Here is a 22,449-nt window from a genome sequence, read left to right on the forward strand (position 1 = left end):
ATTGTTTTCGACATACAATGCAGTATGTGAGTCCACAAACCACCCGTGCTTCTGGTTGTTGTGAGACTCTTTCCAGTGCAGTGAGTGCAGCTGTGGATCGGATACATTTACATGACTTTTCTATTCGTTTACATTAGTGCTGTGCTCTTAAACCAGACAATTTGACCCCAATATGGCGCCCACACCATAAACGTTATGGAAACCCATGAATACACTGAACTAATGCACAGACAGGGTGCCACACCAACTCCTTTGTCTGTGGTAAATGTGTATCTACAGAAAGTGTACAGTGAGAGAGACTGTTAGTGTGTGTCCTTTAAATACAAAATACACTCTCGACAGCCGTATCACACACCTCTGATTGTGTGTGTGTTCCTTGATGTGTTTACTGTTTATTTCAGGGTAAATGGAAAAACAAGGAGCGTGTTCTTGTTTTTTCTTCACGAGGAATCAACTTCAGAACGAGGCACCTGATGCAGGATCTGAAGACCATGATGCCTCACGCTAAAGCAGGTGAATATCTAGAACCGAGTCTTCTTTTTTTGCCCAAATTAACGAACTAAACACACAAGTGTGTTTCACTCTAATTTTAAGGTTGTCCCAAATGACTTCCCCTTTTATTACACCTTGACGTCAGGCTGAAGTGGATCTGTCAAAACTACAGAAGCTCCACGGCTTGTTCATTTTGTTTAAACAGAGCTTCTAACGTTGGGGATGGTACACAAAGTTAGCCAGATAACCTGGTTCAATAGGACATGCCTGACTTTGGTTACGTAGTTAAACTGAGAAATCATGCTCTATGAAATACATTTTGTTCTGCATTGTTCTGTATATTTTGAAGGAGATATTTTCAATTTTCTTTTCACATTTCTGAAGTTTAAAAACTACTAAAATGACCTTCTTTGTCTCCAGATACAAAAATGGACAGAAAAGACAAACTGTTTGTGGTGAATGAGGTAAAATTAAATATAAATTTAAAACAAACTGAAAGGCTTTTCTTTAAATGTTATTATTTGACCCTGAATTACGGCATGGTTTTAATCGGTTTAGAACGTGTATTTATTAATTATTACATCAGTTTCTTGCTTTGGTTTTGTTTTGATTATTAATTCATTAAATTTTTGCTGTGTGCAGTCTGTTTACTGTTGTGCTTTTGTCATCGTTTGCACCGTGATATTTTCATCTCAGTGAATGGTGCATTAAAAAAAATATATATATTTTTTTATTATTAATAATAAACAACAATAATGTTATGTAAATACTGAATGAACTCACTGGTATGTAGCGAAGCAGCTGTGATTTCTAAAACTGTAATGTGTCTCTGTTACAGGTTTGTGAAATCAAGAACTGCAACAAGTGCCTGTTCTTCGAGGCAAAGAAAAAACAGGATCTTTATCTGTGGTGAGTCTGTTAAAGTTGTGTATTTCTGAACAGCCCTGGAGCATCTTAAATATGAACTGGTGTTTTATGAAAACGGGTCTTGCTTGTTGTTGTTGTTGCTATTATTAATTAAGCTTTATTTTTATTTTTTCCCCTTAAAGGGTCTCAAATGTTCCTCATGGACCTTCGGCCAAGTTCCTGGTTCAGAACAGTACGTCTGCACTCATCCCTGTGTCGTTGCTGTTGGAACATGACCCTTATTTTAACGTTCATAACTGTAATAATGCCAGTCAATGTAAAGGAGTTGTTGCAGTTTTTATTGGTCATTTAATCAGGAAATAATTACACAGTGTGAAATATGCTGCTGTTAGTTAGAGATGACATTAATGCACATTAAAAATGGACATACATGATTTTGCAGCAACCCATTCTCCATATTTTATTTCCTTTAATCAGCCTCATAATATCAACAGTCCCAATGATCAGTAACCACTCCTCCTTGTTCGTGATGATGCTGTTAAACTGCCTTTTCTCGTTTGTTTGTTTGTTTTAGTTCACACTCTTGCGGAGCTGAAAATGACGGGGAACTGCCTGAAAGGATCCAGACCTCTGCTTTCATTTGATCCAGTAAGGAATTTTAAAAAATTCCGTCCCAAGCCTGGTTTGAACTGAACTGGAGCAGATTTAAGTGAAATACGGGATGTTTTATTTATTAGTTCAAAGTCTAGGGCTCTAAAGTGGAAGCAACATAAAACAAAGGAACTGGTGCGACACCAAGGCAGACATTTCAGATTTGTCCAGATTTACATAAAAAACATGTAAAACAACAGAGAAATAACAGTTCCCTTGGGGCCACTCGTCCTCACTGCTAACGTAACCAAGACAACAAAAAACACCAATAATAACCATCTCCCCATGATGCAACATTCCTCACTCAACGCTCATGTTGACTTTTTATTATAAACATCAAGTGTCAGAGCATGAAAATAACTGTTTAAATGTTTTATATTTCCCCCAGTTCCTCTGCACCTCACAGTTTTACTCTCTCTGATCTAAACTATGACACTCCACTCAGGGCTCTGAAATCTCCCAGTTTACACTCCAGGTCTCCTCTGGTGCAGTGGATAATGGACTTTAGCCTTTCATTGATAAACCAGGCTTTCAGTCTTGTCTTGAGTATAACGAGGAAGATGATTCTAATCAAAGATTGATTCTTTTTTTCCCAGAAATTTGATAAGGAGCCCCATTATTCTTTACTGAAAGAGCTGTTCATTCAGGTAAATTTTCATGAATTTGATTCATGTTTTTTAAATTCAATTCTCAGTTTTCTCAGCCCTTTGAGATTTCTTTGAAATGTAAAATGCATTACAAGGCAAATTTATTACGTAACTTTGTCATTACACCAATGCAGTGTTGTACAGTATCAATACAGTGTATGGAAAGCAGATAAACAATAGTGCAGCCACACTGAGCCTTTGTGGATAAGATCAGTGGCCTCTGGCATTAACAGTGCTATAAGTCAGAGCAGAGGTAGAAAAAGCTGCAAATTACAGTTAGCATTTAATATAGACCTGAGTGATTTATACATGGTGTATCAAGACGGAAGGGTACAGTGTGTGGTGTACAGTAGGTTGCCCACCAGCTGCTGTCTCCATATGTGTATATATTATTATTATTAATATTGTTATATATTTATTACGTTTTCTCCCCTGCAGACTTTCTCAACGCCTCAATATCATCCAAAGAGCCAGCCCTTTGTGGACCATGTGTTTACTTTCACAATTGCAGACAACAGGATATGGTTCAGAAACTACCAGGTACACATTTTTAATTTACTGTACAGTGGCACAAAACTAGAAACAGCTTCTCTTTCTTTAGAGAGGATTGACTGAGAGACAGCTGTGGTCTTTAAAGGTTCTAAATGTCAAAAATAATTTTGGCAAGAAGAGTTTAAGCCCCAGAACCCTTGGCTGTACCTCATTAGACCTGAGGTCACTGGAGTGACGGAGATCCAGTTGGAGTGGTGTTTGTGATCCAGAGCTACTCACCCTGACCTCACTAATGTAAAGGCTGCTATCAAATTCTCACAGCAATGATCCCGTGGCTAGTGTACATCTGGACACATAGGCTAGTTACTTGTGTGCTTTGTTTAGCTTTATCGTTTAACGTTGGCTATAGAGATGTTTCCTCTGATGTTTTTGTTAAAGCTCTGTTTCTCTCACAGATTATAGAAGAAGATGCGTCTCTTGTAGAAATTGGACCTCGCTTTGTCCTCAATCTCATCAAAATATTTCAAGGCAGCTTCGGGGGTCCAACGCTGTATGAAAACCCTCATTTCCAGTCCCCCAACATGGTGAGTGGCCCTTTTTTGTTTTTTACCAGAGGTTCCAGGGAATTGAGGAAGCCCAGTTCCTTCAGCTCACAGCCCCATCCATTCACAGTGAAGTTATAAGGAGTGTTTCAGCACAAACTGCTTTTTGAATAAGACAGAATACAGGATCAATGTTCACGCCCATATTTGAGTAAACAAAACAAACATTTTAATTCGAGACATAAAGGGCAGAGCTCCTGGGGGTCAAGTCTAGTTCTGGGGTTACAGAAGGGGTTAAGGCTTAATCTGTATCAAGGGAAAACTGGCCCAGAGGGGCTGCCAAATTGGGGCACCCAGGTGTAAACTGTTCCTCAGTCACTTCTCATAGACCTTGCTTTACAGCAAATCTCTAGATGTTTAATCCCTGATCTTTCTTAAGAAATAATAGTAGATTTTTGTGCACACCTCTCTCCTCAGTGTCGGCGAATGTTGCGAATGGCCAAAGCTGCGAAACTGAAGGAGAGGCAGTTGGTGCAGGAGATCCGCCTGGAGAAGAGGAAGGCGGTGAAGGAGGTGCTGACTGAGGATGTTACGGATGACGTTTTTGTGACTCCAGCTGAGGAGAAGCCGATTCATGTGGAGAACGAAGCTCCAGGTCCAGACCAGGCCAAGAGGAAGAAGAAGCTGAAGTTAACAGAGCTGAAGAGGAGAACTCTGATGAAGCGTAAAGGCATGAGATGAAGAGTGGTGCTAATAAACATCACAAACCCTGTCCCTCAAAGCTCCCACAAATGGGTTTAGAAGTAGAAATTGTGGTAACAGCCCGTTGTCACCCACGGTGGAATTATCACTGTTTTTTAAACCCTTTTCAGTTCCAACCCAATAAAGGACCAGTTAGTTATTTTCTTCAATTATTTTGTCACGTTATGAAGTTCAAGATTCTGTACTACACTTATTTTAAACATGGCTGCCCCCATGTGGATGACTGCGCTATGGAGCATAAACTGGTTAATTCAGAGACTACAAAGTAAAAGAAATGACAATTGCTTCCCTAAATATTGTTTTCTGCATTTAGTGGTTAAAAATGGTATTGATTTATTTAGTGGATTGCAGCTTGTGTCCGAATCTCAAATGACTTCCTGCTTCCTACGTAGTGTATTATGTTGAAACTGAAATGGTGGTTCTTGCACCCCATTAATGGATAATATTTCTGACATAAAGCAAGTTCCTATACATCACCATAATTGATATATAGTGGATTATTTTGGTCTAGATGTTTCAGAATACATCGTGGGCAATTTGGGGAGTAAGACGCCATTTGATTTTCAGCCTGAGACTGCTCAGTGGTTAATGAGACACATTATTATTTTCATTATTTGTTTTTATGTGCTTAATGAATTTTTCCTCATAAAGGCACATCTCTTTTGTACCCCTGGAGTATTGTACAGGTTTAAGGTGATTTCTCATTGAACACAAAAGAACTGTTATTTGTAAGTTTTTTTTCCTGTGTTTGTTACCAAACAATTAAAACTTGTGCCTCATTGAGACACCATCAACTGGAACCTAATTCCTTGTGTGTGTAACATACTTGGCCAAATACATCTGATTCTGATCGACTTTACATCTCACTTTTTATTAAAATGGGAAAACAAAACTTCCATTTTTATCGATCAACCTATACAGCATTTTCCTGGGGCAGTGGTGGAATAAAATAACAGGGCAGGGTAACTGCTGTGTGACTTATGCCTACAGGTCTCTATGTTTTAAATGCATATACTTACGCAGTATTTATTTTTTCAGGTATCTCTAAAATACTGTGCAATTTAAAAAATAAATTGTTTTACATATTTCAGAACATATCACATAATTACACTGTCAGGACACAGCAATGTTGACCTGGATCTTTTCACAATTATATGTTCAGAAAGACCTAAATCTATGTGAATTTGCTTTGGAAATGTTTCTTTTCAAAATTTCCGAAAAGATGTGATGAGCCATCTTTGCCTGCACAACCACAGGAAGTTGTAGTGGGAAGTTTCATACACTTGGAACATATATATTCTATACTTTTAGATTTAGTCTGTTGCAGTCTTCAAAGATAGACTCCATTCTGCTCAAGGGGAAACAGAGCAGGGAGTGGGCAAATAAAAACAACAAACAGAACCCCAAATATTCATTTTCTGAAACCCTAGCAGCCCTGTGAAGGACTGGCGCCCCCTCCAGGGTGTATTCCTGCCTTGCGTCCAATGATTCCAGGTAGGCTCTGGACCCACCGCGACCCTGAACTGGATAAGGGTTACAGATAATGAATGAATGAATGAAACCCTAGCAGACAGAACACACCACACTCCTCATAGACTGACCTGAGGTGGGGATTAAACCCACAACCCCAGGGCCTTGGAGCTATTTGGCAGTGACACTACTCTCAGCCCACAGTGCCACAAAAGGCATCAAATTCTAAATGTATTTGTATTTATAAAATACAATCAAGTTGTTCAGTGAATGCATTTCCAATGTTTAACACATTTGATTTAACACATCACAGATTCTTGTTTATTGCATTTTAAAATTATCCTTACTTTTAATGGAAACAGGTTTGATTCATTAAATATCGATTTAATATTATGGTAATGATCATTTAAGTGGTCGGGCATTATGATACGGTAATATTTATTCATAAAATATAGTGATTTTGGATAAGTACGAGCTAGCATTAGCCGGAACTAATTATTAGGTGTTTCCACCCGGACCCTGAACGGAGGAGTAGCGGGAGTCATGGCGTTCAGCTTTGGCGGTGCCTCGAGCGCGGGTGAGTTTCACTTTATTATTTTCATTTTTAATTCGCTTTACTTTACGTTAATTGCTCACAAATAAAAGATCCGTGGAGTAAAGACCATCATCTGTTTTTAAGAAGGACATTAGGAGAGTATTACTGTGTGGGCAGTGGTCAAGAGCTTGGCTCTTTAACACTAACACTTGAACTCTTATTTATTATTTAATTTAATTTATGCAGTTAATGTATACTTAATACACCCCTGGGCATTTACACTTCGTATAAAAGTGTCTAACAGTGTAAAACACCACAGAATCGGTTTGTAGAGAGTTAATGTTGCGAATATGTGTGTAGTAAATTAGTTAAGTGTATAATTTAACGTTTTTAAATGTGTTTTACATTAGTTACACCCATTTTATTTTTATTTAGCATTATTATTATTATTATTATTATATATTTTTGTATATTTAAAGTCTCCCCAGGCATCTATATACCATTTAACTCTTTAATAATTTAATTTATTTAATAATTTAATAATAAACAATATAATATATATTTTGGTTTTTTTTTATTTTAACTTTAATGGTATTAAAATCATTCAAATGAAAATGCAAACTCCTTTTTCTCTCTCTTTAAAGATGTGTAATAACTTGTGAAAATACTACATTTGCCATTCAGATTTTCCAGAAAAAACAGAAGAGTCACATGAGACCCCCCCCCCCCCTAAAAACAGCTCCTTTTCTTAAATGTAGCTTAAATTTAATTATAATATACATTTAAATGTAATGTTCATAACTGTCCAAAATGAAAAAGGTAAAAGGGGCAAATGTGGTGATGGGATTTTGTGTGATGCATATTCCTCAGTTGTAGCTACTAAACTAAATGGTCAGAGTTTTACTTTGTTCTGCGCTTGTGTGAACCATGTCTCTAACAAAAAGCCATGATATTAATGAAAGCGCGAGGTGACCCACACTCTCCATCCTCCTCTACTTTCTCTGTCATCACTGATGTCTTGTCTGTTGTCCATAAAGGCTCGACGGGCTTTTCATTCGGTTCATTCGCTGCCAAAACTACAGCGTCCACAGGTTTTGGCTTTGGTACTAGCACCACCACCACCACCGCCGCCTCATCTGGATTTGGTAGTAAGTTCATCTGTCCATGTTCATTCAATTAACCATTGCATTGGAGCAACCATTTTACATTGTCATTATTTACATTGCACTGTAATCTGTATCAGTCCTCACCATCACCCTGAGAAACATCACCTACTGTGTATGTCCAGAAGTCTCAGGATTTCCAAAGAAATGCACTGACCAATAGGAATGGGACGCTTGCTTTAGAGCAGCTGCACATGACCGTGAGCCCAGCAGACCCCATGCAAATTCCAGTGCTAATTAAACATTTTTATATTGAAGCTGCAGTTTAAAAGGGTGCAGTTTTCAAACGACAAGAGATTCAGTTTTAATTGTAGCCTCCATTATCAAGAACGACGTATTAATTTGCGATCTTTTACACTGAAATCACTGTATTTAACTTATTTTTGTTGAATAAAATCCCAATGGTCATTTTCAATAGTCCATCATCTCATTTGTACCCCTTACAATTGCAAAATAAATCTCAAAAAGATCTGTGTTCTCTGGAGTGATGGAGCTCTGACCAGTACCTGTGGGCTGTATTGGTGTGATCTGGAGCTAATCATCTAATCTTACAATTGTTTGTGGCTGAATGCCATCAAATCCCCAGGGCAAATGTTTCAAATATCAGTGTAAAGCCTTCCCAGAAGAGTAGAGACTGATAGTGCAGCAAACTCTTGATTAATGCCCAGCATTTCAGAAAACAAGCTGGATGCAGCAGGTGTCTACAAACGTTTGGACATACGGTCTGAACATTTTCAGCAGCAGTGGCCTCCTCTTCCTTCTTTATTAGGGTTGAGCTTCTTTCTGTCATTTACTTATTATGTGTACTTCATTTTGGAGGTAGTTTATGTAATTTTAATTCTAATAGGGACTTAACCCTGTTCAGAACGCCCGCTTTCAGCACCTGTTCCTTTAAATGATAATGAGCCGCTCGCTGTTCACCCCGACCCCGAGCGCACAGCAGTGAGGAGCGAGGAGCAGAAGCTCTGGTTTTTAGCCGTTTTCACTCTGTTCTCTTTCTTCTCCGTTTTTACTCAGTGCTCTTATTTCTCCGCGCTCGTTGTGTCTGTTTTGCTGCACTTTGTCTTTGCACCCTCACAACCGCGGGTCCAGTGCTTTGATAGTGAACTTAATAAGAAAACAATAGGTTTTTCAACACAAACCGAGACCACATCTGTGGGCATGTCTAGTTACAGGGTACTCTCTTCTTATCCCCAAAAGTTGATCTACGTTTGCTTTTTGGAGAAAAACAAATTTCTGTCACAACAGCACAAACACTCGCAGGTCTTATACACGCTCCGCCATCATCTACCTTCTGTTTCCTGCCGCTGTGCAGCGCACTCTGTTTGTCGTATCCTGTGACGTATATTTGGTTCCGCTAAAACTGGTGTAAAAGCGGCAGGTTCACTGAAAAGCATCAAGGTTCTGATAAGCCCGTTCAAGAACCAGAGTTCTTTTGGTGGAAAAGGGCTGTGTGGGTGATTGGAGGAGTAAGAGCTAGTGATCGGTGTGGAACTGAGGGTGATTTGTAACTGGGGAGAAAATGATTGGGATTAAAATAAAATCATCAGTTTCACAAAATAGTGGAATTCATAGTGTTCCAGAGATAAACCGTTATTTTTATTTTTTTCAGGTTTGACTGCTCCAGCTTTTGGAGCTGCCACGACGACAACTCCCTCCACAGGGTTTGGATTCGGCGCCACAACAACAGGTCTGTACGTCTTATTCTCTTCAGTCTTTTTCCCTTTTACCTTTTTTTGTTTTTTTCCCCCTCAACTTTCTCCAGACAGCTTCGACAACAAATACAAAGTGAAATGGTACTGAACGTCAGCATTAGTTGCATCCAACAGCAGTGTGTATAATCTGTTCCACAATGTGTCACTAATATAGCTTACATTTATTTATTTATTTGTTTATTTTTGGGTACATGTCGCTGTATAAAATGAAATCAGCTTATGTATGTTTTCAGAAAAAGCCATGTGTGATGTAATTCGTTGTGACAGTTGTATAATTGTATTTATTGCTTTTCTGTCACTGCATGTAAACTTTGCTCTCTTCCAGTTAATAGTAAACTAAATAGTGCACTTTACAGATTTTTTTAATACTAATGTTAACACAACCCTACGTCGTGTACTTCGCAGTGAAGAAGAAGATATTTGAGATTCAGCCCTAGTGGTTTGTTGGTGTAATTGCACTACACAGACACCAATTCACAAGTGTAGACTCTTACAACGGCATAGGGCTCATAAGTTCTGCGCTGAGTCGACCCAGAGGCATAAATCAGCCTTTATTTCACTGATGTGACAGTGCATTTACTTCCGCTTTACCCACATCTGTCCAGCATTTTCTTATTAACACAGTGGAGCCAGCCGAGCTCAAACCACTGCTTTCAACACAGGTCTTCCTAACTCCTCTTAACTGACCTTTAACTAACCTGACTTTCCTTTCTCTCTCTCTCTCCATGGCTTTCCGTGGCGTCAGGATTTGGGGGGCTGGGGGCTGTGAACACCACTACAGGGGGCTTTAGTTTTGGGGGGTTTGGGTTGAACACCAATCCAGCAACAGTCAACTTTAACACGGGGAGCTTTGGGGCCCCAAATACGACCGCCACAGTGTTTAACTTTGGCAATAGTCTCGCTGGTGCAGGTAGATGTCTGTTATACAATATGTCAGATCTCATCTTCATCATCGTCATCATCATTGTATTTGTCTGATGTTCATCCATAAATAGGGGTGCAAGGATACACAAATTTCACAATACATTATGCTTTGCTGTTTTTGCTCTGCGACATGGAGAAAGAACAATTTCCCTTTTGTTTTTTGATATAGACATCAAAGAGGCCAATACAAACACAACAGTATATTTGGAAAGGATGACTGCTACATCAAATATGGAACAAAACGCGGTTCTGTATCTGTTCAAAATGGGTTGACGGTTGGCAGCACTAGTTCCAGCCCAGTCTTGCTCTCTCCGCTAGCCAATTCACAACCAGCTAATCGTCCAGCAGGCTAACCAGAACAATAGCATTGCGTTGTTTCCCCAGTTACGCCGGCGTTGTCATAGTAACACAGCATTCCTTTTACACACTGTGCCACTAGATGTCGCATGAAACTACAGCGCGGCACGGCAACTCATTAACTCAATTTGACAAATGGCTCAATGTTTTTTTTTTTTTTTTTTTTAAATAAAATCTTAATGTATGCGAGTCTCAGCTCGTATCGTATCGATAGAAATGAATATTACTATGTGTATTGTGACACCCCTATCCATAGACATCTACGTTCTGGGCACATCCATCGGGAAGTGTGGGGCACAACCTTACATCTTTAGATTTACAGAGTAATTATTTTTAAAGGTTTGTTTTAAGTAAAATTGAGAATGTTTGTATAAATGCCACTTACACACCACTGCCACGAAAAACGCGGGGTCTTTGTCTCTAACGGCGACTGTTTATCAGTTCAGTGCATTTTCACACCTGCTCTTCGTAGTTCGGTTAAAGCAGACTCTGGTTCGTTTACACCCTCGGTGCGGTTCGTTTGTGCAGGTGTGAACGCAGTAATTGCACCAGGATGCGGACCAAAACAACCGCACTGAGACCCTTGAGAGGACGTGGTCTCGGTCCAGTCCCAAATGAACAGAGAATGTGATTTGTCCTCGATCCGACCCAAATATGCAGGTTTGAGCTAAACGGCTCCTGTCGCCAGCTGTGCTTTACGTTATGCACGGCTCCACAGGTCCATACAGGTCTGACCAATAAGCGAAGAGAACATTCTCATGGTTTGTTGTGATGCATTTTGCTGTTCTTTCATTTATCACTGAGTGAAAACAGTGATCTTGGGGGGGAAAATGCTCCAAATTTACAACCTCGTGAATTAAACTAGAGCAGAGCAAACAAACTAAAGTTGTGAAAACGCCCTTAGAAACCAAAATCTACATGACTTCTGAAGAGCTCTTGTAACAGTGCTTTAGTGTAGTAGTCGAACCAGTTGCAGTGTTTTATCACATCTCTGCCTCATGCTTTCGCCCCCTGCTGCCAAATCGTGGCCACAAACCGCCTGCTCACGTATGACGTGAATGATCACCTGTCGCTCTGTCAACTTCTAGTGTGATCAGCTTGTGAGGTTGTGTCCCAGATTCCCATATCCTCCATAATGTTACACAAATCATTTTTATGGCATGACATGAAGGACTTTATTTAATCATTAACTCACATGGCGAGTTTTACACACAGTGGTCGTTGTGGTTTATCTGATCAATTACAGGAGGTTATTAGAAGTGTTTATAATCAACTTTCCATTGTCACTGATGGTAGGTGAGCTGTGTTTGTTTGTGTTAGAGCTTTCCTCTTTAAAGCTAATAGAAGAGTTGATAGCAACACAAAAGGCTGCACAACATCTACATAAGTCTTTATTATTATTATTATTATTATTATTATTATTATTATTACTATTATTATTATTTAATATTTCCTCCGGGTGACTGTCTGTGAGGAGTGTGGTGTGTTCTCCCTGTGTCTGTGTGGGTTTCCTCCGGGTGACTGTCTGTAAGGAGTGTGGTGTGTTCTCTCTGTGTCTGTGTGGGTTTCCTCCGGGTGACTGTCTGAGGAGTGTGGTGTGTTCTCCCTGTGTCTGTGTGGGTTTCCTCCGGGTGACTGTCTGTGAGGAGTGTGGTGTGTTCTCCCTGTGTCTGTGTGGGTTTCCTCCAGGTGACTGTCTGTGAGGAGTGTGGTGTGTTCTCTCTGTGTCTGTGTGGGTTTCCTCCGGGTGACTGTCTGTGAGGAGTGTGGTGTGTTCTCTCTGTGTCTGTGTGGGTTTCCTCCGGGTGACTGTCTGAGGAGTGTGGTGTGTTCTCCCTGTGTCTGTGTGGGTTTCCTCCGGGTCACTGTCTGTGTGGAGTGTGGTGTGTTCTCTCTGTGTCTGTGTGGGTTTCCTCCGGGTGACTGTGAGGAGTGTGGTGTGTTCTCCCTGTGTCTGCGCGGGTTTCCTCCGGGTCACTGTCTGTGAGGAGTGTGGTGTGTTCTCTCTGTGTCTGTGTGGGTTTCCTCCGGGTGACTGTGAGGAGTGTGGTGTGTTCTCCCTGTGTCTGTGTGGGTTTCCTCCGGGTCACTGTCTGTGAGGAGTGTGGTGTGTTCTCTCTGTGTCTGTGTGGGTTTCCTCCGGGTGACTGTGAGGAGTGTGGTGTGTTCTCCCTGTGTCTGCGCGGGTTTCCTCCGGGTGACTGTCTGTGAGGAGTGTGATGTGTTCTCCCTGTGTCTGCGTGGGTTTCCTCCGGCTGCACTGGTGCCCTCCCACAGTCCAGTCACACGTTAGGTGGACTGGCAGGATTAATGTGTCCAAAGGTGTGAATGTGTAAACCTGTCTGCAGGTGTGTGAGTGAGAGTGACAGGGTGAGTTTGTCATACCCTGTGATCGTCTGGTGCTCCATCCAGGGTGTGTTTCTGCCTTGCACCCAATGATTACATGCAGGCTTCAGAAAATGAATGAATGAAAGGCATGTGTAGGTGTTGTGTGGCCTTTTGAGTGTTTGAACTGCGTCCCTTAGAAAATACAGTTTAAAACGGGTTAATCCACCAAATATTTCTGTTATTTTTTATTTATTTTTTTTCCCCCACTCCATTCATATAGGACTTACACTGTAAAAAAATAAATCTCTCAAGTGAGATCCTCTTAAACTCTAAATATTTTTTATAAATTTAATTAGAAATCTGGAAAGAATTCCTACAATAATCTCAAAATGAAATGAAGAGAAATACTAGGAGATTGTTTATTTTTGCAGTGTGCGCCTGTAGTACGTACTTTTATTTCTCTGCAAAGTTTTTGTGGCACCATTTCAGACAACACTGCTTTGCCACCTCCCCTCACACACCTTCTCCTTCATTCTCGACTGTTCACTGTCACTGACATCTCTCTCTCTCTCCCGCACTCACACATTCACTCGCTCTCTCCTGCTCTCACAATCTCTCTCTCCCCCTCCCCCTCCCCCTGTTCCTAAACCATACGTGCTCTGCAGGTGCTTTTGGGGGCTTTGGCACCACCACCACCACAGCAGCTCCTGGCTCCACCTTCAGCTTCTCCAACCCCACAAACACAGGTGATACTGCCAAAGTTTTTTGCCATATTCAGATGGTGGCAGAAATTACGGAGCGCACAGAGCAAGGTTTACCAAGTGAAATGTAAAACATGAGCCATCAAAACACCTCTAACACTCTTGTAAAATGTTTAAGAAGATCGCAGGCTTCTCTTTTTAACCTGCTCTGCTGTTTTTCCGCCTCTAGGTGTCTCTGTTGTATTTTATAGAGTAGATTTGTGTGTTAGATGCCTTCAAACTGCAAATACTGAGAGAGTGTCCTGAAGGTGATGTTTTTTGTGTTGGCAGGTGGTGGGGGTCTCTTTGGAGGCACTCAGAACAAAGGCTTTGGGTTCTCCTCTGGTCTGGGGACAGGGACTGGAACTGGGACAGGGTTCGGAGGTCTCGGAGGAGGTGGTCTGGGTTTTGGGAGCTTCAACCTCCAGCCCACGCAGCCTCAGCAGGGTAAGAGTCTACTTCAGCTTCAGAGTCAAATGTTGGTGAGGGTTAGGGTTAGCATTTATTGCCTGTTGAATATAAAATAGTCACTTAACCTTCCAGAGGAAAGATCAGCGTTAATTTTAGTCATTTAATTATTATTAGTCGATGAAAACTACACATATTTAGACTATTTTTAGTACATTAAATAAAACTCATTCTAATTATTTTACAGGTGTTATTTATTACTAAATTTCATAAACAAAAGCTTAAAAGTTACGTTATATTTATAAAAAAAAAAACTTTCAACAATTATGGAAGGAATTTGGCACTTTTTTCTTCAAATGTAGTTTGCATTTCTTTAACATTTTAAAAGTGCACTGCAGAAAGCCTCGTAAATCAAGAGTCAAAACACCCTCCAGGAAATGACTGTTTAGGAGTCGACTGCTCTTCACTCACCCTCTCCTCGATTATTTTCAAAGGTTTCTTAGTTTTTATCAGTTGACGAAAGGTGCATTTTGTCATAGTTCTCGTCTTCAAATGATTCTTTTTATTTAGTTCTTGTTTTAGTGATTTTATACACTTCATAGATCTTGTTTAATTGTTGAATATTGGTCATCAACAAATATATTTCGGCATAACTATTTTCTTTAAACGTTAAGCACCACTTAATGGACCTCCATGGATATTCCACATTGTTGTAGTGACTGACAGATATAAGAATGTATTAAAATGAAAATAGCAGCTTAATTTGCTTTAAAACTGACAATTTTATTAAATTGACGGAAAAACCCGAGCTCGCTACGGAAATTCTCGAACGCGACCGTGACGTCACTGGTGGACAACAGCCGAACAACGCCGCGGTAAAACACCGTTATGACTGACTGTTATGACAGTATCTAGCTAAATAACCAACATTATTCATGACAATAGCCTAGCAATAAGCTAAACTCAAATGTAGAGGTACCGTTATTCTTGTAAATGTGATCGAAGTCGAACTCGAATTCATCCGACACTATAAACCTCCGTAATGCAGCTACGTAGCCGAGTATAATCTGAGCACCGAGTTTAGCGAGTCAAGCTAACGTTAACTAACACCAACTAAAACAGGCGAAGTGAGTGTCCTTACCCTGTTTACCTCCATGTTACAGAGGCTCTTGAACACCTTTCGTTGGTGTCCTTACATGCCCATATTGTTGGGGAAAGCGCCAGTGAAATGAGCTACAGATAACGGAGTGAGCGGAGGGTCCTTTCCAAAGTGCCCGTTTAAAGTGGACAAATTTAGTCCATGTTCTGGATATTTTGGGATCTTTGGGCCATTTGTTCACAGATGTCCCACTGTACATTGAATGATTGCAGCCAGAAACAACACACCTTTTCCTCATTTTGCATTAAATTAAGTGCAACTTCTAGAGTTGTTGCCCACCATCTACGTCACAGGCAAGACGCCTATTAGAGTAATTTTAAACCTTTTAAACCTTATTCCTTCAATTAGTGAGAAATAACATGTTTTCTGACTCTCAATAAACACAAGTTAGGAACTCAACCACTGTATTTATTTGTTTGACTCTTTCATAGAGCTGCTGCTTAGCCTTTAAGCAAATTAACGCTGGTAGAGGCTCTTAACATTTTTCACATTGCAGTCCTCTTTTGGGTTGAAAAATGTTTCCCAGACGTTCAAGTTCAGCCCCACAGTGTGCTGCAGTTTTGGATTCTTGTTTTCTTTTTTCTGTAGGAGGGTTGTTTGGTCCGCAGGCCCAAGCCCCAGCTCAGTCCAACCAGCTCATTAACACAGCCAGCGCCCTCTCTGCTCCGACACTGCTCAACGATGAACGGGACGCCATCCTGGCCAAGTGGAACCAGCTGCAGGCCTTCTGGGGCACGGGCAAGGGCTACTTTAACAACAACATCCCTCCTGTGGACTTTACCCAGGAAAACCCTTTCTGTCGCTTCAAGGTGAGCCATAACTCCACAGGAAGTGCAGGGATTTCTAACAGCTGTCCCTTTTTAATATGGGGGCATTAAAGGGGTCGTATTCCACCCCATTTCACGTGTGAACGCAGTTGTGGATAGGCTTCTCACATTCATACGTTGTCCCAGAATAACTGCAATAAACAGTCATTTTAAGTGATTTTGTCATTTTAAGACCATAGTATTCCACTGGTATAAAGATGATCAAAAGGCATACTGCACTTACACCCTTTAAAAGTGCAATGCAAAACATAGATATTAAGAAAATTCAGAACGTGGGACTGGAACATAGAAGAAAAAAGTTTACAAATTCAACGTAAATAACATAAAACTACTTCAAACAAATCAAGAACAAAGATCAGAGGAAACCAGCACAGAACCAACTGTTTAAAATAGTTATGACATTCATTCTTATGTAAACAAACACATCATTAAACACTATTGATTTTAGCCAATACTATTGAGGAAATGTACATAAGCAACAAGTCAATAATGTGATCATTGTAACGAGCCTAGTGCCTAGTTGTAGGGTCTTAATGCAACAACGTCTTCATAATCTTTGTGTTCAATCTTTTCCCTTTCTCTCATATTTCCGTCTCTCTCTCTCTCGCTCTCTGTCTGTCTCTCTCTCTCTCTCAGGCGGTGGGTTACAGCTGTATTCCAAGCAGTAAAGACGAAGATGGGCTGGTGGCTCTTGCTCTGAATAAGAAGGAGCCAGATGTTCGTGCTCAACAGCAGCATCTGGTTGAGTCTCTGCACAAGATCCTTGGACTACAGCCCACCCTGAGCGTGAATGTGGAGGGGGTCAGAGCTCTGCCTGATGATCAGTCAGTACCCACCTCCCCTTTCACATTTTCAATATCACTGATACCTTTCCTGGCAGCACTGTCTTCCCTCCACAGTGATGTACGTTTTAAAAAGGTCGTGTTAGAAGTGGCAAAGTTGTGAAACAAACCAAAGTCATTTATAATCAGCTCGTGTCTATATTTGCAGGAGAAAATACCATATTTTATGAGGTAGGTAGTGTTGTATTGACCGAGGGGCCCTTAAACTGACCCTGCATTCACAACAGCAGCGACGAAGCGCCTAATACGTATTCAATTTCTGGTGACAGAATAAAAATAGCTGTGAGAAGAGTCCGTGGCTGTTCTCTCATCGTCTCGGTCTCGACTTCTCTCGCTTGTGTGATGTGTGGGATGAGGTAGATTTGTGCACCCAGAGAGAACAGCAGTAGTGTTTTCGCTGTAAATAGACAACAGCAATGGGCATTAACGGACACAGTTGTCCTGCGTTGTGACCGCACTGACAGTGAAGCCCTACACAGGGAGGGAATTCATAGACGAGCGATTTCCATCCCGGATTTTTACTTTCAGCGGGAACCCATCTGGTTTGTGGTTTAAATGGAGTGAGGAGGTGTGTGTGATCTGTTTTTGCGTTCTGTTTGTGCTCTGTGGCAGCTGTAGCCAGTGTGAGCGTAGGGAAACCGTTCATAACACGCCCCAAATATAACTGCACACCTTGTGGACACAGATGCTCAGTTATGCAAACGCAGTTTTAGTCTCCTTTGGAAACCGTGAAACTCACCGTCGTGTTCTAGAGCAGCTGAGAAGCTCATATCCAGTGCCAATTCCAAACATGGGCTGGAGGTGTATAAAGCCCTCTCAGAATTGGTCTCAATTGGACCAATGAATTTGTTCTCAGAGCTGTTCAACTCTAGTAATACTGTGTGTGTGTCTGTGTGTAGAACTGAGGTTATAATCTACATCGTGGAGCGCTCTCCAAACGGCACGTCCAAGCGGGTTCCAGCCACCACTCTGTTTAACTTCGTGGAGCAGATGAACGTGAAGAGCCAGCTGCTGCAGCTCGGGGTGACCATGAGCGTGACCCGAACAGCTCTGTCCGCCACACAGCTCAAACAGCTCCTCCAGAACCCCCCCGCAGGTAGAGGGCACTGCCCAGTTCACAGAGCAGCCTTTAAAATCTGTTTACTTCATCACTTTAAAGGAGCAGTAAGCCATTTTCTACAGTGACTTGACTATGAAAACCTATGTGTAGATACATTCATTCATATCCAGGTGTAAAAAAGACTTAAGAAGAATTTACTTTACGTTTTAATCACAGTTTTCCTGTAATTTATACCTTGAGATCTACACACAGTTTGAAGTAGTGGACTATGTGGTGGTGAATGGAACCAGGCGTCCTCACGTCTACAACACAGCATCCCACATTTAATTTATTCTCCAGCCCCAGCCCTGACTACGACACGTCTGAAGAGCTTCACGTTGTGTGGTGATGACGAGGGGAAATCTGAAAGAAGAAAGTGTTATTTAGCTGTAGAACACTGTACATTCCCCACTGCACAAGTAATAGATTTAGAAAATATCTTGGGGCCAAAAATTCTCAAAACTTCGTTAGTTAGACAGTGTATAAATGATTTAATGTGAGCTCTTCAGATGCCTGGTTCCATTCTCCACCGCTGTGAACGATTCAGTCCTCTCACCGTTAGGTTTCCTCAAAACAAATGTGTCTTAGTTAGTTACGTTTTAATCACATAATTATGACACAGAAGCTTCACAAAATAGCTGCATTTCCACTTTAAATGAATGAGAAGTGCTATCTGGGCATTTCTCTCTGTCGTAATCAGGTTCTTATTGCTTTCTGAGTCCGTTCTCTTGACTTTTCAGGAGTGGACCCCATCATTTGGGAGCAGGCCAAAGAGGACAACCCTGACCCAGAGAGGTATGTGTGAACTGACCACCACCTCTGCACTGGCTACAAATCAATTAGATTCATCTCATGAGAGCGGCACACTTAAATCCATAGAGCAATGTTTAATAGTGTGTAAAAGCTCTTTATCTGCTGCTGAGAGGACGGGTCACTTTTGGGAATGATTGACAGTGGTATCCCCCCCCAGGCTGATCCCTGTGCCCATGGTGGGCTTTAAGGAGCTTCTCCGAAGGTTGAAAATTCAGGAGCAGATGACCAAACAGCACCAGACCAGAGTAGAAGTGAGTGATCAATTTCAGCCTTAAAACAAACAGCGCGTGCGTTACAGATGTCTAGTACGGCCTGAACATACACTTACATGGGGACTTGTGTCATAGGGGCCGCCTCATCTCAGTTTATTTGAGTTTATTTTACAGAAAACCACAGTCCAGTGTAAAGAGTGTCGTGGTGTAATAAAGCGTCATCACATGGGGTCACGCACAGACTGGTTTCCATTTAGTCAAATTACTCTGTGTCCCAATTTTTTTTTTTTGGATCTGGAATAAATTACTGACAAGAATCACTTCCTGTGAAGTTCACACTAGCACTGGACACTAATTCAATATCTAAAACTATTAGTATAATGTTCAAATCCATTTCCAATATTTCAATAAACATTAGAGAGTGTGTCACTGACTGACGTTGATTACAGAGCGCTGCCCTCAGTTCAGTTCACTCGAGTTTAAAGGGAGTTTAAAAACATTAATTTTGACAAATCCAAGAGGTCTATGTCTGATGTTAATCTCGTTACTTGTTTGTTCTCTGCATTTTTTCCTGTGGCCTTTATATTGTTCAAATCGATGTCAGAATTATACAGTACCCACCAAAGTTAAGAAATATGTTGTGAATTTTGACCACATCATCCACCTCTAGTTCACACACGTCTTAAAGCCCAGTTTGAGAGGGAGGTGTCTGAGGGTCAGATCTAATGCGTCTCTGCTCCCATTTACATTCTTATTGTCTTGTAAATCCATAATAAGCCACGGCTCCAGCTCAAATGTCACCTGTGCAGTCTGTACTGATGGTATTGTGGAGAAATTACAGTAGTACACGTTAATTCTGTGTTGCTTGATTTACTAAGACTGTTTTTCTGTGGTGTAGATCATCTCCAATGACATCAGTGAGCTGCAGAAGAACCAGGCCACCACTGTGGCTAAGATCGCTCAGTACAAGAGGAAACTGATGGACCTGTCGCATCGAGTCCTACAGGTGGGGTGTTACCTGTTTATTTGGATTTGAAAGAGTTAATAATAAATAATTATTTAACATTATTGGGGCATTTTGTAATGCCTAGTACTGCGATGAGGAGCAGAAGCTCTGTTTTTTTTTTAGCCATTTTCACTAATGCGTCCAGCGCTGTGATTGGACAGACTCAGACGAGGGGGCGGGGCCATTCTAAAGTCTCTGCACTTGACGTCAGAAGCGGAGTGCCTTGTTTTATCTCATGTTTTCAGAATCTGGCAGCACACAGAAAACGGGCTGAGGTCTTGTTTCACATGCAGTCGTGTGAGGATCTAAAGACGGAGTTGTAAAGGCTGTTGTGTGTGTGTGTGTGTGTGTGTGTGTGTAGGTGCTGATAAGGCAGGAGATTCAGAGAAAGAGTGGCTATGCTATCCAGGTGGATGAAGAACATCTCCGAGTTCAGCTGGACACCATCCAGTCTGAGCTGAACGCTCCCACACAGTTTAAGGTGGACTCCATATTTCCCTTCTTCTTTGTTATCATGACTTTCCTTTCCATCAAGCCTTCCGTCCAGAAACTGTATGCAGAAGGATATTGTCTAGTTTTGTGAACAGTGCATGTCCAAAATCTCTGTTTCTGCATGTGGCCTCGTCACAGTAGAGTTTCACAAGCGTCACAGATCCTACGTCCGAGCCCCTAGTGAAGAAGCAGAGACACCAGCGGCAGGACACAGCTCCCTCAGCTTCACTCCTTTATTTCTGGTTGTTGTGTGTGTGTGTTATGAACACAGGGTCGTCTGAATGAGCTGATGTCTCAGATCCGGATGCAGAATCATTACGGTGCAGTGAGAGCAGAGGAGAAATACATCGTAGACACAGACCTGCTTCGAGAGATCAAACAGGTAAACACCACTGAGACCCCGAGTAGGGCGCACACACGCCAAGAATATCGTGATATTATTTTAGGGCCCTATCGCCCACCCCCAACTCCTAGTGGCCTGTGTTTGTGTCTGTCCTAAAAGACAAGTCGGCTCCTAACCTAGAGGCCATTTAATGACTTGAAGTGGCATGAAATTCTTCAAAAAGAAAAAAAGACAAGTGTGTGTGCTTGTGCTGTGTTTAACCCTTTCTCTTCTCCACAGCACCTGAAGCAGCAGCAGGAGGGCTTGAGTCACCTGATCAGCGTGATCAAAGACGACATGGACGATATCAAGATCATAGAGCAGGGTCTTCACGACAGTGTCCATGTGAGAGCGGGAAAACTCAGCTGACTTGGGCCTTTATAGCTTCTCCAGTAAATTTCACACACACAAAACAAGCCCATTATACACACTCGCGCACGTCTACACACACACACACACATACACACAGCAAGCCAAATATATACACATACAATTCTCTCAGACATTCTCACTTCACTGATAAGACCCTTTAACACACACACACAGACCTTCTCACAAACGTCAAACAAATAAGACTCAATGTCAAAACTAAACCTTTTATCTTCAAAATGGGCATTTTTCATGAGGTCAAAACTATGTTCTTGAGTCTCAGTTATTGTCTATTCTTCATGAAATTTTAAGTGTAAATTGCAGCTGCTGAATTCAAATGATGCCAAAATTCAAAAACGACAAAAGATACAAGGTTTTGTTCCAACAGTGAAGATGTGTGCATGCGCGCACACACACACACATTTAGTCATGTTCTTCTTGTACACAATAACAGACTCAGGCACACAGCTCCATGTTGGTCTACCACAGTCCTTACTACAGAACTCTCTAAATGTCTCTAAATTTCCACCTCAGAATCACCCCCAAATAAAAGTCCCCATATTCAAGATGCTGTGTTCTTGGTAAATAAGCAGACTCTCCAGATTTGGGCCTTGTATCTCCTTCATGCAGATGTGATTTTTGACGTACTGGAGCCCATCAGTGATTCACTTATCAAGATAATCCTGAAGATAATGATCATTTTGGATTACGTTGCCTTTGTAGGGGTTTCATTTGTTGCTGATGGAGAAGTAGTTTAATCCTAATGTCCATGTAAATAGGGCTTTTATTATGAATCTTAGGTTTTTTTTTTTTTGTAAAGCAGAGAAAGTGCTGTTGTCACTTCAAACTGGTTTCAATAAAAGTTTGTCATTCACACAAATATGAGACTATTTTATTATTAACTAAAACATTCATTTACAAATAGGGCCACACGGTGGCGCAGTGGGGAGCGCAGACATTGGGGACAGTGCCTCTGTATTGGCGAACCAAGGTGGTGGTTTCCATCATTAAGGTGACCGGAGAGTGTGTATAAACTACAAGGTATCACGTTTCTTAGCTTCTCTGGAAAAGTCTGTTCTAGAGAGCTGGAACGAAGACCCTGTCCTATGGATTCAGGAGGATCAACGCAGCCCACACTCAGCTAAATGAGGGATT

The 22,449-nt window shown here is 41.3% G+C and overlaps 2 protein-coding genes across 4 annotated transcripts in view; both read left to right on the forward strand.

The window, feature by feature from the left end:
* Window positions 1-5,254, forward strand: part of bxdc2 (brix domain containing 2) — a 6,097-nt gene extending 843 nt beyond the window's left edge. Inside the window, exons 2-10 of the mRNA XM_066646021.1 lie at window positions 402-513; window positions 913-956; window positions 1,331-1,401; window positions 1,542-1,591; window positions 1,934-2,007; window positions 2,607-2,657; window positions 3,096-3,197; window positions 3,605-3,733; window positions 4,169-5,254. Coding sequence (XP_066502118.1) covers window positions 402-513; window positions 913-956; window positions 1,331-1,401; window positions 1,542-1,591; window positions 1,934-2,007; window positions 2,607-2,657; window positions 3,096-3,197; window positions 3,605-3,733; window positions 4,169-4,432 — 897 coding nt within the window. The 3' untranslated portion in view covers window positions 4,433-5,254. The remainder of the gene's footprint in view (window positions 1-401; window positions 514-912; window positions 957-1,330; window positions 1,402-1,541; window positions 1,592-1,933; window positions 2,008-2,606; window positions 2,658-3,095; window positions 3,198-3,604; window positions 3,734-4,168) is intronic.
* A 1,166-nt stretch (window positions 5,255-6,420) lies between these two features.
* nup54 (nucleoporin 54) lies at window positions 6,421-22,165 on the forward strand. Of its 3 annotated transcripts, XM_066645710.1 has the most exons (14): window positions 6,421-6,500; window positions 9,234-9,311; window positions 10,082-10,246; window positions 13,611-13,691; window positions 13,977-14,132; window positions 15,841-16,061; window positions 16,716-16,903; window positions 17,821-18,017; window positions 18,761-18,815; window positions 18,991-19,084; window positions 19,944-20,051; window positions 20,413-20,532; window positions 20,815-20,925; window positions 21,166-22,165. In XM_066645710.1, exons 1-14 carry the CDS (start codon window positions 6,467-6,469, stop codon window positions 21,292-21,294), a joined length of 1,737 nt encoding a protein of 578 aa, XP_066501807.1. In that variant the 5' UTR covers window positions 6,421-6,466; the 3' UTR covers window positions 21,295-22,165. The 3 variants fall into 3 exon arrangements, with proteins under 3 accessions (XP_066501807.1, XP_066501806.1, XP_066501805.1); XM_066645708.1 differs by lacking the exons at window positions 10,082-10,246; window positions 13,611-13,691 and adding an exon at window positions 7,496-7,606 and having other exon boundaries at window positions 6,431-6,500; XM_066645709.1 differs by lacking the exons at window positions 10,082-10,246; window positions 13,611-13,691 and having other exon boundaries at window positions 6,425-6,500.
* Window positions 22,166-22,449: the final 284 nt, after the last annotated feature.

Source organism: Hoplias malabaricus, chromosome 15 (assembly GCF_029633855.1).
Source record: "Hoplias malabaricus isolate fHopMal1 chromosome 15, fHopMal1.hap1, whole genome shotgun sequence".
NCBI classification, from domain to species: Eukaryota; Metazoa; Chordata; class Actinopteri; order Characiformes; family Erythrinidae; genus Hoplias; species Hoplias malabaricus.